Here is a 13,444-nt window from a genome sequence, read left to right as displayed (position 1 = left end):
AAAATTACATCTACCTATCATTCTCCCAAATGGTAAGGGGTGATTCGATTAGTATAACACAACAAATGTTTTTTTTGTTTGTAAATAGTTCTTCATTATAATTTATAAACTGACACTCTCAGAATTAAAAAGAGGAACAGAGTGCAGTTTTCGATGATGATTGTGAAATTTAAGAAAGAGGAAGTATCATAGATATTATTCATGAGAAATTATAACAAGCTATGGTCTAATGTATAAAATCACAGTGTAGATTTTGAGGAAAAGAATGTACAAGCCATCAGTGGTTTAAGGAGAGGATAGTCTGAATAGTCATTAGTCATTAGCATAGCAAATGGGGAAAGGACCGTTTTTAATTCTAGAAATATTTGTGGTTTAATAAAAGATTAGCACAAAAAAAAGCAATATAGATAAAATTATTTAGGCATTTTGGAGTCTTAAATTAGGGGAAAGAAAAAGAAGTATATAGAATCTTGTCTGAATGCAAATCAAGAGTTACACCTAACTGCTTACAAAAATTTGAGCTTGAAGAAATGACCATAGAAAACTAAAAAATGCACATACCCTACATCAAAAAAATAAAGTTGAGCATTAACACCACTGCCAGGTGAACCAAACAACATTAATCACCAACTACGCTACCAGTCAAAAGTTTGGACACACCTTCTAATTCCGTGGCTTTTCCTGATTTTTTTTTTTACACTTACTGTATGGAACAATGCTAAGAGTGTCCAAAATTTGCAATAATCAAATTTGAACAGTTGATATTGAGATGTATATCTGCTACTTCTGCTCTGTAAAGCCTTCATACTACCTCTAATCTGAGGTTCTGGTTGTTAATTGGTGATTTTTGAGGCTGGTGACTCTAAAAGAACTTCTCCTCTGCAGCAGAGCTCAGTTTTGGTCTTGATTTGGTAAGATCTTTCATGGTCTGACCTTTGTGTCTTAAAATAACAATTGTCTGTTGTGGTTGTTGTTATTATTTAATTACATGAATTATATGCGTTATTTTATAGTTTTGACATTTCTAGTACACAAGCAAACTGGTGACAGGACTAAGGACACCCAAGGCTCATAACAGAAAAGTAAAAAAAAAAAGGAAATAATATCCATAATAAGCACTAGAACACCCAGTGCACCACAGCCTGCCGTACCTGGGGTCCAGCAGGCAAAGAGCCCAAGGCAAATGACAAAGTGTGCAAACCCTGATGATCCCAATTCAATATATTACCCATGAGTGGAAGAGTGGGAATAGCATAATGTGTCTGCATACATAAAAAAAAACAAGACAAGAAAGTAGACCTTTTAAAGTATTAATATGCTTGAATTTTTGTTCAGCATTGATGAATCTGCAGCATTTATATTAAGAAAACAGAAAGGACATTTCAATATGATTTTTTTAGCCATTATTTATAAGAAAGATGATAAAACAGAATATAAGAATAAATATAATTTGATTGTAGACCAGAAATCATTTAGAGACATAGATGGGAAATAACGCCTACATCAATCACTTCTCTAATCCCAAAACAGCTGACTACATCTAATCGCACGCCCACTACCACAGTCATGTTATCATGTGGGAGTGGATTTCACAACCCCTTTTTTGACACGTTCAAAGTATTGTTTTTATAGGCGCAAAGTTAAACAGGGATTTTCACTACTACTGTATGAAATCAAAGTATAGTGGAGCCATCTGAAGACCAAAGCTATAAGGTATGACTTCTACATAGCTTGTAAACAAATCATTAAATGAATATAACGCTTTATACTAATTAATTAAAATAAATATGGAGAATCAATAGATTTACTTTGTATTAGAGGTTATTTATGCTATTTGTGTCCTTCTTTCTTTTATTTCAGCTTTAATGATGAAAATTTTAATTTGTCTGTATGTCATGATGAACCTTATTCAAAGGCAGACTCTGGCCTTTATGCCATTGTGGACAAAATCAAAGAGGCATCAGGACATTACTCGAGATGCAATTTTACAGACAACAGCTGATGTCTGCAGATTGCAAGCACTCCAGGACAGGAGAGATTTTCTTCTGGTAAACAAAATTGTTAATTTATTTATATATCATATATTTTCTTACGGTATATAACATATAAAGCCATATGTATCTCTTCTGTTTTCAGCCAAGCCCGCTTACTGTAGAGTCAGTGGCAAGAGTTTGTTCCTCATCAGAGTCAGCCAAAAATTTCAAAAGCAGCATTAATAAGATAAATAGCTTTAATGCATGGGTTGACTTCCGCTATCCCTTTAGTGCACAATATCATTTTGACAACGAGGAGTTTTTGTCTGGACAGAAACTTATTACTGAAGGTGTTATGGCTGTCAAATACAGCATCAAACAACAGAGCTATGAAGCTGCCAAAGAAGTACTAGGGAAAATTTTACACACTTTACAGGTAGGCCATCATTTTTTTTTCAAAAAAAAAAAAAAGAAGCAAAGAAAGAAAACAGATTCACTACTATATAGCACTACTTTTGGAGCTTCCAGACATGTGGCACCAGAACAGAGCATAAAGTACATACAGATCCAGGTCACAAGATTCAGTAAATGTTTGCATCAAGCAACCTGAGCAGTTAATAGTATACATGTATGCGTGACTGTTTCATATATGTGTATGCAAGTGTTTTACGTGTGTGTGCACGAGTGAAGTTTGAAGCCCTATTAGGTGCCTCATAAATCAGATTTGATAAACACATTATAAACTTCAAATAAAAATCAAGTTTGTAAGTGAAAGTATTGGAACAAAAAAAAAGAACCTATTAACTTAAATTTTACATTTAAAAATTTTGATCACTAATTTTATGAATTGCTTTTATGAATTGAAAACCTTTTCATTTGCAAGTTACATTGAATGTAATAGGGGTGGGTCTACACTAAAGGATGAAAGGTTAGTTTTATATTCAAATCCTTGCTATACTACATTTTAAATAATTCATACATGTACTTGTAACTGTTGGCCATTTTAAACCAAATATAGCCAATTATAGCCTATATATAGCCTAAGTATCAACTCCATGAAGCTAACCTCTCATTCCTCAAAGTAGACCCCTATTAAATTCAATTTAACATTCCAACAAATGTTACATTGCCCTTTAATGACCTCTGATTCGCAGATAAAAGCTTTTGATTAGCTAACATCTGATCAAATTCCTGATCAACAGTGCGACTAATATATATATATTTTTAATGTTTTTCCCTTGCAAGGACTTCTACAGTCATAGCAACTGGATTGAACTAGGAAAGAGAGAACCTTATTCCAACCTGATTAAACCAGACACCCCAGTCAGCAACATAGCAGGTACAGTAAATTAACAAAGTGTTGCTCTGTTTATATATATATGTTTAGTTTCCCTGCTTCAACACTAAAGACATTCACACCTACCTGTGTGTGTTTGTATATGTGTTCACTTCTGTAAATTAAAAAAGTAATAAATACCTTTGCTGTTCTTCAACTTTTTCAACCTTGGATCCACCTTACACCATATCAATGCCCATGGTTTTGGAATGGGACGTTGAACATTCATATGGATGTGAAGATATGGTGTCTGCATTTTTTTCATCAGTAGTGTATATTTCTTATGTGTTTCCCAGATTCAGAAACATGCAGGAAATGCAATGGCAAGGACTGCACAAACAACATCCTAGAAGAGATCATGGCAAACCAGAAACTAACATCAGGATACTTTGGCTTCTCCAAACCAAAAGGTATGCATTAAATAGATTAACCAGAGAAATAAGTACTGTAACTGATCAGTGTTAAATATAATATATATATATATATATATATATATATATATATATATATATATATATTTTTTTTTTTTAATAATATATAATAATATATACACATACATTTAAAAAAAGTTACAAGATGTTCAAACCCTATTTCAATTACCAAAATTAGATTTAGGGAAATTATTCTTTCCCTGTTGACAAAAAAAGTAAAACTTTTTATCTTTTCATTTTCATTTCATCTTAAGGAAAGTGCAGTCATGGAGGAACATTTGATCTGTCAAGTTGGTGGCAAGGTGGCATAAATAAGGATACTATGCACTCCAGTCATGGTTATCTACATGAAGTTGCAGCATTGGTAGCCACTGCTGCTACTAGAGAACTACTTGAAGACATTAGAGCAGCAATTGGAGATGCTGAGTTTCTTAGGTATGAGACAAAGTTTTTAATGCATATGATAAAATATATTAACACATAATTTAATTCAATTTGTTTTTTTTTTCTTTGCCTTCTCTTTGGCAGCAAACTCACTTTTGTCCCTCAGTAGTACAATTATTTTAGTCCCTTTTCTTATTTTTTTTTCCTCATTAGATTAATGGGACTCAGCCAGACATCAGTGCTGTGTTTTGTTATTGACACCACTGGCAGCATGTCTGATGACATTGCAGAGGTCAGAAGAGTCGCTTCTTCCATTATTGACAGTAAGAAGGGCAATGCAGCTCAACAGTCAGAATACATCCTGGTGCCCTTTAATGACCCTGGTATGACAAATTCCTGGAGCACTGCTTTTTTATAAAATGTTAATTTCAAATAGTATGCTTTATGGCTACAATATGCTATTTGTGATTTTTATGTTTCTTAATCAAACAGGAAATAATAATATAACCTAATAAATATATACATAATAATAATGTATTAGGTTCCAGTCCCTAACCTTTCCTGGCAGGAGTGTGATTCCTATATAAATGGAACACACCCTCTGGTCCTGTTTTATAAATAACAAGGACTGCATTTGCAGTCACAATTCAGTACTCCAATTCTCCAACACTAAAAGAAGTGAGCTAACACTAAAGAAGTGAGCTAACCACACAAGTCCAACTTTCTCCAGTGCCTTCCATGCACACCACTCAATAACCTTCCCCTAAAAGTCAACCCTCATTTAAACTTACTTACGCCATTAATTTGTACAGTAAAACCTCGGATTGCGAGTGTTCTGTAAGACGAGCAAAGATTTTAAATAAATTTTAACTTGGAAAACGAACAAGTCTTGGTTTACGAGTACCGAGTATCATGTATCACGCATGCGCGCACACACACATACAGCCAGACGTGATATTAGAAAAATCCCTTCCCAATGTGAAATAAGTACTATACCTTGTACCAGGCTCAGACGGAAAACCATCCACTTCTTAATGATACCATATAGTGTAATTATGTATTATATTTCATCCACAGCTGTATACAACACAGGATAACAAGGCAGAGTTTGGGAAAAAAAATCTTAGAAAAGTTTATTTTTTTATTTAAGCAAACCATTTTAACTGTTTAGAATGATAAAGACAAAGCTATAATGGTGGAATATAATGTGTGCTCATGCATTATTTCAGACTATGGCCCTCTTACCAGAACAACTGATCCTCATGTGTTTAAGCAAAGACTCAATGCGCTCGTAGCTCATGATGGAGGGGATGCTCCTGAAATGTGTCTCTCTGGACTCCAGGTATAATATACAAACTTTCTGTTTAAATAAATTACATGTTGTTTAAATGTGCTTTTAATATAGATGATGTGACTTCCATTATAACCATTACATGTACAAACATGGTTGACTGCAGAAGTGCGCTTGATGGTCACTGTACTGTAGCTTGTTTGACAAACAGAAACTAAGAGGAATTGGGCCATCAAGATGAATGGAGTGTCTTGTGACAAGGGCCACAATCCAATTTCACATTTAAAGGACCGCTGACAAGATTTGTGCAGAATCAGACAGAGTGGGGTGGTATCACACGTTTATGCCAGGGTTTCTCAGGTTACTGTGCTGCACAATGCTGTAAAAACAAATAGAGACATGTTGCTTTTAACTGCCCTTTAAAGCCACCCTAAATTTGAACTGTACTTTATGGTCTACAGCAGTGCAAGTGGGACACGCCTAGGGGCAATTCTAAGCAGACTTATTTTTCTCTAGCACATATACTAGCAACTATTGCTGAAATAAAGCATGGAATGTCTTCAAACTGGGTTCACATGACTGAGGTGCTTCATTTTTCCTTTATTCTTCCACTCTTATATTCTTTGCTTTCAAAAACTTGTCATCTACATCTTATCATTTATAAATATACTTTGGCTATCTGCATTATTATCTTTATGTAAGCACATGCATATAGTTCACAGAATGTTCTGTATCTACAGCAAACAGTTCCAGTGAGCAGGCAAATGTTTAATTGTAATAAATGTTTGTATAAATTGTATTACTTTGTCCCATGGATTTTAAAATATTATGTTTTATATAAAAATGTTTTAGAGACTTACTGAGTAGCATTGAATGGGTTTTAGAATTTTGCCTCCAGTCTGTGTGTTTGTTTGTGGAGTTTCCATGTTCTCCTCGTGGCCTGGTTTCCTCTCACAGTCAAAAGTCATGCAGTTGTTGGCACCCGTTCAGGGTTTCCTCTGCCTTATGCCCTCATCTCCCTGGGTTAGACTCCAGGCCCACCCACAGTAAGCACTGTAGAAATGAATGGATGGTTGGCATAATTTTTCTAACTAAATTGTTTGACTGAATTTTTTTTGTATGTACCATAATCAGGTCTTAATCTTCAACCTCACTTTTTGCTGTCAATTGTAAGTAATCGTCTCCCCTGCTGGGTCTTAGTGCTCGTCTCTTACTGGTATAATCAACATCCGTGCACGCGTGTACTGTTTACTATAACACTGTGACCACATGTTTAAAACATATTTTATTTTGTGTTTGTATGTGCATGTGTGAACAGCGTGCGTGTATTGTTTATTATAACACATATGTGTGTGCGCGTGTAAAGCAAAAGAAAGTCTCATTAGAGGGGTTAAAGATCCATTTTCTCTCTTTCTCCTGTTATGTCACACACACTCTCGCCCTTATCCCCCCCCCACCCCACAACCTCTCAATAATTTCTTTTATTTTTAGATTATATTTTGTATTCATTATTTTTATGTATTTATTTTTTTGTGTGGTGGAATGAAAAATTTGAAAATTTGCTTTACAGTTGTTTTGGAATATGGGCCTGCTTTTGGAATGACTTCCATTGTATATTTGCCAAAGTTTGGTAATACTTGCCTGTCATCCAATTCAAAAACATTTGGTCAATCAGTTAGTTATTCCTTTGGGTAACTACATTAAAAGTCACGACTCACACAGCCCCTTACACACATCCCCAACCTTTAATTTTTTTGTTTCAGCTTGCTCTCACTGGATCTCCACCTGGAACTGAGATTTTTGTTTTTACTGATGATGATGCAAAAGATAAAATGTTGAGAAATACTGTGCAAGCACTAATAGAAAGAACAAAGTCTGTGGTGAGTAAATAAAAATCATTGATCACATTGGTCCCTTAGGTATGTGTTTACAATTTTTTTAAATTATTTCATTTGGTATTCATTCCTGTTTACTAAATGTTTATGCTCATGAGTGCAGCTTGAATTTCTGGTAATAATCTAAACTTATTTGTAATGATAATTTACTATTCACTCATCTAAATTATGGCCAGATAATCTAGGCTAATTACTAATTACTACTTTCTTTCCCAAATTAAGGTTACCTTTATGCTAACTAATAATCTTAGACGTCGCCGCAGGAGCAACAGGTTTTTTGGTGGCCAACAGTTCAACTCAATTAAGGAGGTCTACCAGGACCTGGCTCAGGCCAGTGGGGGCCATGCTATTAGGGTTACCAAAAGAACACTACCCCAGGCTACTGGCATTATTCTGGATACATCAAGATCTGCACTGGTAATTAAAGGGGGGCCGGGGGTGGCTCAGTAGTTAAGTCATTGGATTACGGTTTGGAAGATCCCAGGTTCAAACCCCATAACTACCAAGTTGCCACTGTTGGGCTGTTGAGCAAGGCCCTTAACCCTCAACTGCTCAGAAGTGTAATGAGATAAAAAAAAAATGTAAGTCGCCCTGGATAAGAGTGACTGCCTAAATGTAAAGGAATACTTTAAAGAAAGATTAGACATAACGTCTTTCCATAATTTTAGTTTATTATTATTTGCCATAAGTTAAAGATATGTTAACCTACTCCACAGCAAACCACAAATTAGTCACACCAGCTACAGGTACACTCAGCTCTGTACACTGAATTCAGTGGTAAAAACAAAATATTTTACATTATATAATGTTTTTTGGGTCACACTCATACAGTATGAGCATGCTCACTGAGTTTAACTGTAACTAACACTCACTTTTCTGTTATTTAAAGGTCACTCTATTCCAGGCTGTAAGAACCTCAGCAAAACATGAAACCTTCTCAGTTTTGGTGGATTTTTTATTGCAAAACCTGATAATTTACATTACTGGCAACTCTCTATTTTACACTATCACCAGTCCCTTAGGTATGTACTTACTTATAGCTAATAAATTCTGTGTTTCAGCTACAACAACAAACTTATGGCTCATCTGTATTCCATAATACTGTGGTAAAAATCTTTGTACAACATTGCTGTTGAATGCATAGTCTTGGTTACACTTGAGATCATTGTGAAAATCTGCTCTCTCGATTTTTACAATGAAACGATAGGCAGCAAGCAAGCAACAGAGAGAGAGAGAGATTGTTGTTAATAAGAAAAATAATCCACTTCATGATGGCAACAGGCACCATTTACATTAAACAACATCATGTCATCCCATTACCGATTTTTGTAATAGTACAGTACTGTAGCAAGCTCCCAAGTGTTATGACTTTCACCAATCAGCCATGACTCTACAAAATGAAACATTCCACCGAGTATTGTGCCTCGTGCCCAACTGGGCAGCTGTGGCCCGTTTGGTCATGGTTTTACAAAATGGGGTGTGCTGTTTCGTCTGGCACCAGCATGTTACTGGCAGATCCTGGGTGCTGTAGGTTATGGGGTGTGGCCTCCATGGATCAGACTTGTTTGTATGGCATATTCCATGGATTCTTGATCAGCCCTGTGTGTGGAGGGTTTGGTACACTGGGTGTTCTGGTGTCAGCGACTTTTTTGAAATAAATGAACTTTGAGTGCCCATGATTTACTTGTATATATTTGATAAATGATAGTAATGTTTTGACGTTGTGTGGTGTTATTGGTATGGCTGATGATGTGCATAATAGTGCTACTGTCTAACCCAGGTATCTCACAGAGCAACACTGAACTGAATGGAGCTTTGGGGATTATTCACAAAGTTGGTAACTTTCATACATTACGTCCAAATATCTCAACGGTTGGACTATGGCTCTTCAGCATTACCTCAACACAGCCCTACACCATCAAAATTGTTGGTAAAAATAGCTCCTATTGCTATTTTCTTCTGTTTAGCAATGAATAACTAATGGTCAGAAACATACTGTACAAGTTGGCCATAATTAAAACTTGCAGACAGTGTGGGTTAGTATTTTACATTCTTTTTTCTTTTATTCATCCAGGTAAAAGTGAGGTTGACTTCCTGTTTGATTTTGTAGAACTTTCCCAAGGGCTTCATCCAAGCTATGTTGTATTAAACAGCAGGCCTGCTGCACGTAAGTGAACAAGTACCTGTACATATACAGTACAATTAATACTGTACAGTAATTTACAGACAACTATTCATGTGACTGTGATTATAATTATACAGTACTTACGTTCCTATCTTCCCCCTCATTTAGAAACCAATGTTACCCTGTTGGTCTCCATGATTGGTGGGGACAACATGTGGCCTACAGAGGTGTCTCTGGTGGAAGCTTCACATTTAAGTTCTTTAAATGGGACGTTAGTAGACATAGGTAGTGGGCAGTACTTGGTGACTTTCAACAGCATCCCAGCAGGAGAGTTCACTGTTCATATGGTTGGACAGACCAGTTTTTCTACAACATCAAATGACCATTTTCAAAGACAGTCGGCAACTCAGTTCCATGCATCAAGTTTGGCCATTACTGTAAGTTTAAACTCAAAGCCAGTTATAGTTAATATTATTAGAATAGTTTTTAAATATGTTCAGTTTTAACATCCCAAAAAATGACTTTCTTCATAATTACCTTCAGACAGAACCTGTTGGAACAATGAACCCTGGAAAACCATTCACACTTCTTTTCCGAGTGGCAACAAGTGGTTCTGGAGGAACCTTTAATATCAGAGTCACCAATGATCGCAATTTTGAAACTTATTTTAAAACATCCTTAGCTCTCAAAAGTGGGGGCAGTGCAAATGTAACAGTCACTATAGTCGCTCCTGGAAAAACGCCCTCCGGAACTGATGTCACTGTGACGATCTTCGCTGTAGAACCCTATGGAAGAGACTTCAACTATGCTGTGCTGCGCCTGCCTGTTGTAGCACCGGTAATTACTTACACTTCATCTAATCTAACTTTTCATCTAAAAGCTACTTTCAAAGGAGTTATATTGCTAAAATCAGTCATTGAACAGAAAAACATTTAGGTATCAAAGCTGACTGGGCATTACATTATTCTTTCTGATCACTGGTAATCAGACTTTGTTTACTACATACAGTATTTTATTATGCAATTGTGCATAATAGCCAGCAGGTGGCAATATGTAGCATCAAATAAAAGTAGGTATCCCCTGATAAAAACTACTCAAGTAAAGAGCAGATATGTGAAATACAGTACAGGCCAAAAGTTTGGACACACCTTCACTCATTCAATGTGTTTTCTTTATTTTCATGACCATTTACATTAGTAGATTCTCACTGAAGGCATCAAAACTATGAATGAACACATGTGGAGTTATATACTTAACAAAAAAAGGTCCCCACAGTCACCGGACCTGAACCCAATCGAGATGGTTTGGGGTGAGCTGGACCGCAGAGTGAAGGCAAAGGGGCCAACAAGTGCTAAACACCTTCGGGAACTCCTTCAAGACTGTTGAAAACCATTTCAGGTGACTACCTCTTGAAGCTCATCGAGAGAATGCCAAGAGTGTGCAAAGCAGTAATCAGAGCAAAGGGGGGCTATTTTAAAAGGAAACTAGAATATAAAACATGTTTTCAGTTATTTCACCTTTTTTTGTTAAAACATAACTCCACATGTTCATTCATAATTTTGATGCCTTCAGTGAGAATCTACCAATGTAAATGGTCATGAAAATAAAGAAAACACATTGAATGAGTGAAGGTGTGTCCAAACTTTTGGCCTGTACTGTATGTACTTACTTACAGTAACAAAGTAAATCTATTTAGTTACAGTTTTTTCCACCTCTGATTATGGATGTGCAGTGGCGATTTCTCTCAGAAGCCAAAGGAAGCTAGTGTTTCCCAGTTTTTTTAGACTGTATGTCATAATAATAATAATAATAATAATAATAATAATAATAATAATTCACAGTGGTGTAGATGTAGTGCTTAGCACTGCAGGGTTCGGTTTCCATGGTCTGGTGTGCATGGAGTTTGCATGTTCTCCCCGTCCTTGGTAGGTTTCTTCCTACAGTCCAGAGACATGCAGATTAGGTTAATTGGCATTCCCAAATTGTCCATAGCGTGTGTGAATAAGTGTTTTTGTGTGTGTGCTGTGTGATATATTGGCACCCCATCCTCATGCCATAAGTTTCCTGGGATAGGCTCCAGGGACCCCACAACCCTGTACAAAGGATAAAGCAGTACAGAGGACAAGTGAGTCCTCTCACTCTTCCTCTGTACTGGACGATAATAAAAATGATAATAAAAACGATCATAAAAAGTAATAAACTTGTTTTGGTAATAAACTAATCTGGGCTGTTCCCGACTGCCATATATTCTAGATATAATGGGACATGTGTTTAATACATGTAAATTATTTTGATATGAATATAAATTAAAAGTTTTATGTTGAGTTTGTAATGAATGCTTCTTTATTAATGTTTATTATTCAATTCAATTTAATTAAATTTCATTTATATTACACTTTTAGCAAAGGTCATTGTTAAAAAGAAGCTTTACAGAATCAAAAGAAAATTAGGAAAATAAGAATGTGAAAAAAAATGAAATGTGTAAAAAAAAAATATGTATGAACCATAATGATCAGATTGTTCCTGATGAGCAAGCCAAGGGTGACGATGGCAAGTTAACACTCCCTGAGATGGCAAAAGAAAGAAACCTTGAGAGGAATCAGACTTACAGTATAAGGAAATTGCATGACAAGTGTCAGGTTATGTATTGGGGAGAGGAGTTACATAAATGTCGAGAGCCATGTAAGACATCCAGTAAGTCTAATTAAGTTTGTGCAAAGAGCCTATTTAGTTTGTAATTAGATTTTAACCAGTAAAATGATTCTGTGAGAATGAAAATAGAAATTAAATCATTTTTTAACTTTTTACATGTGATGGTCACTCTAAACTCAGTGCTTGTTTTTCTTCTTCTTTAAGGTAACAGATTTCACTCCTCCAGTATGTGAGGCTGTTAACATGAATGCTAACTGTTCTGGAAGCTGCAGCTTCTCCTCATGGTACCTCACTGCCAATGTGACTGATGGGTCAGGTATTCAGAGTGTGAGAGTTCTACAGGGAAACGGTCACCTCAACACCACCACTGTGCTCAGTGACACAGGGAGGAATGTCACTATGGTAGTCTACAGCTCATCATGCTGCACCCAAGAGTTGCACCTGGTTGCTGTGGATTCAGTGGGAAATGTTGCCACCTGCTTTAAGTCTATGAAAGCTGCAGCTTCACCAAGTATGCTCACGTGTGGTGCAGAATTTTGCTTTTTGCCAGTCTGTCTTTGGTCTAATTTAGTCTATTTATTAATGTTTTATACCATAAGTGCATAAATAGCACACACTTGTAAATCTTCGATACTTTTCTTTTTTAGATCATTAAAAATCACTTTGTGACTACAGTTAGGTCTATGGTATTTATATGAAGAGTTTCATCTTTAATTCAAAAGATTTAACAAAAACACAATAATTAAATCACATTGACATACAGCATACAATGTGGCCAGTCAATGTGTCAGAATTATTCCTTATGCCCTCAAAACCACTCTTTCATAATCCAAGTCCTAGAATGAGACATTAGACGGAGATAGATTAGAAAGAAATAAAAGGATCTCAAGGTTCTCAAGCTTGTGGTGAGGTCCTTTCACAACATCTAGCCAAGAACTCTGATGTGGTCAGGGCCAGCCGATGGCATAGATGACATAGGCGGTCGGGGTGGGCACACAAGCATTTTGTTGCTGTTATTGTTTTGTTTTCTTATGTTTGTTTTTTGCACAGTACTGCTGCTCTGCCGAGGTAAACATACTCATTTAAAAAAATATATAAGAAGATTTAAGAATTTTTCTTATTTCTTTATTATTTTTCATGGTTGCTGGATTGCATGCAAAGCATAGGTGCAGAGGTTAAGAATTTAATAAAGAAAATATAAAACACAAAAGAGAACAAAAATAACCAAACCAAACCAAGACACAAAACACAGAATCCATGGCTCAGAGCGCCCTCCAGGGATTATCCCTGACATTACTATACATATTTAGTAGTAAAACTTTACTATGTACTTTTTCGTTATTGTCAATATAATAAT

General features: G+C 35.9%; 1 protein-coding gene across 1 annotated transcript; it reads left to right on the top strand.

Annotated features, from left to right (window-relative positions):
• Positions 1-1,625: 1,625 nt before the first annotated feature.
• LOC128529013 (von Willebrand factor A domain-containing protein 7-like) lies at positions 1,626-12,896 on the top strand. The gene is made up of 16 exons (XM_053502301.1): positions 1,626-1,713; positions 1,861-2,048; positions 2,137-2,409; positions 3,219-3,312; positions 3,606-3,719; positions 3,995-4,175; positions 4,338-4,507; positions 5,354-5,466; positions 7,179-7,295; positions 7,533-7,727; positions 8,200-8,332; positions 9,091-9,240; positions 9,385-9,477; positions 9,604-9,872; positions 9,979-10,272; positions 12,292-12,896. Exons 2-16 carry the CDS (start codon positions 1,866-1,868, stop codon positions 12,691-12,693), a joined length of 2,781 nt encoding a protein of 926 aa, XP_053358276.1. The 5' UTR covers positions 1,626-1,713; positions 1,861-1,865; the 3' UTR covers positions 12,694-12,896.
• Positions 12,897-13,444: the final 548 nt, after the last annotated feature.

Source organism: Clarias gariepinus, chromosome 8 (genome assembly GCF_024256425.1).
Source record: "Clarias gariepinus isolate MV-2021 ecotype Netherlands chromosome 8, CGAR_prim_01v2, whole genome shotgun sequence".
In the NCBI taxonomy this organism is placed as follows: Eukaryota; Metazoa; Chordata; class Actinopteri; order Siluriformes; family Clariidae; genus Clarias; species Clarias gariepinus.
This window is presented reverse-complemented; position numbering and strand designations above follow the sequence as displayed.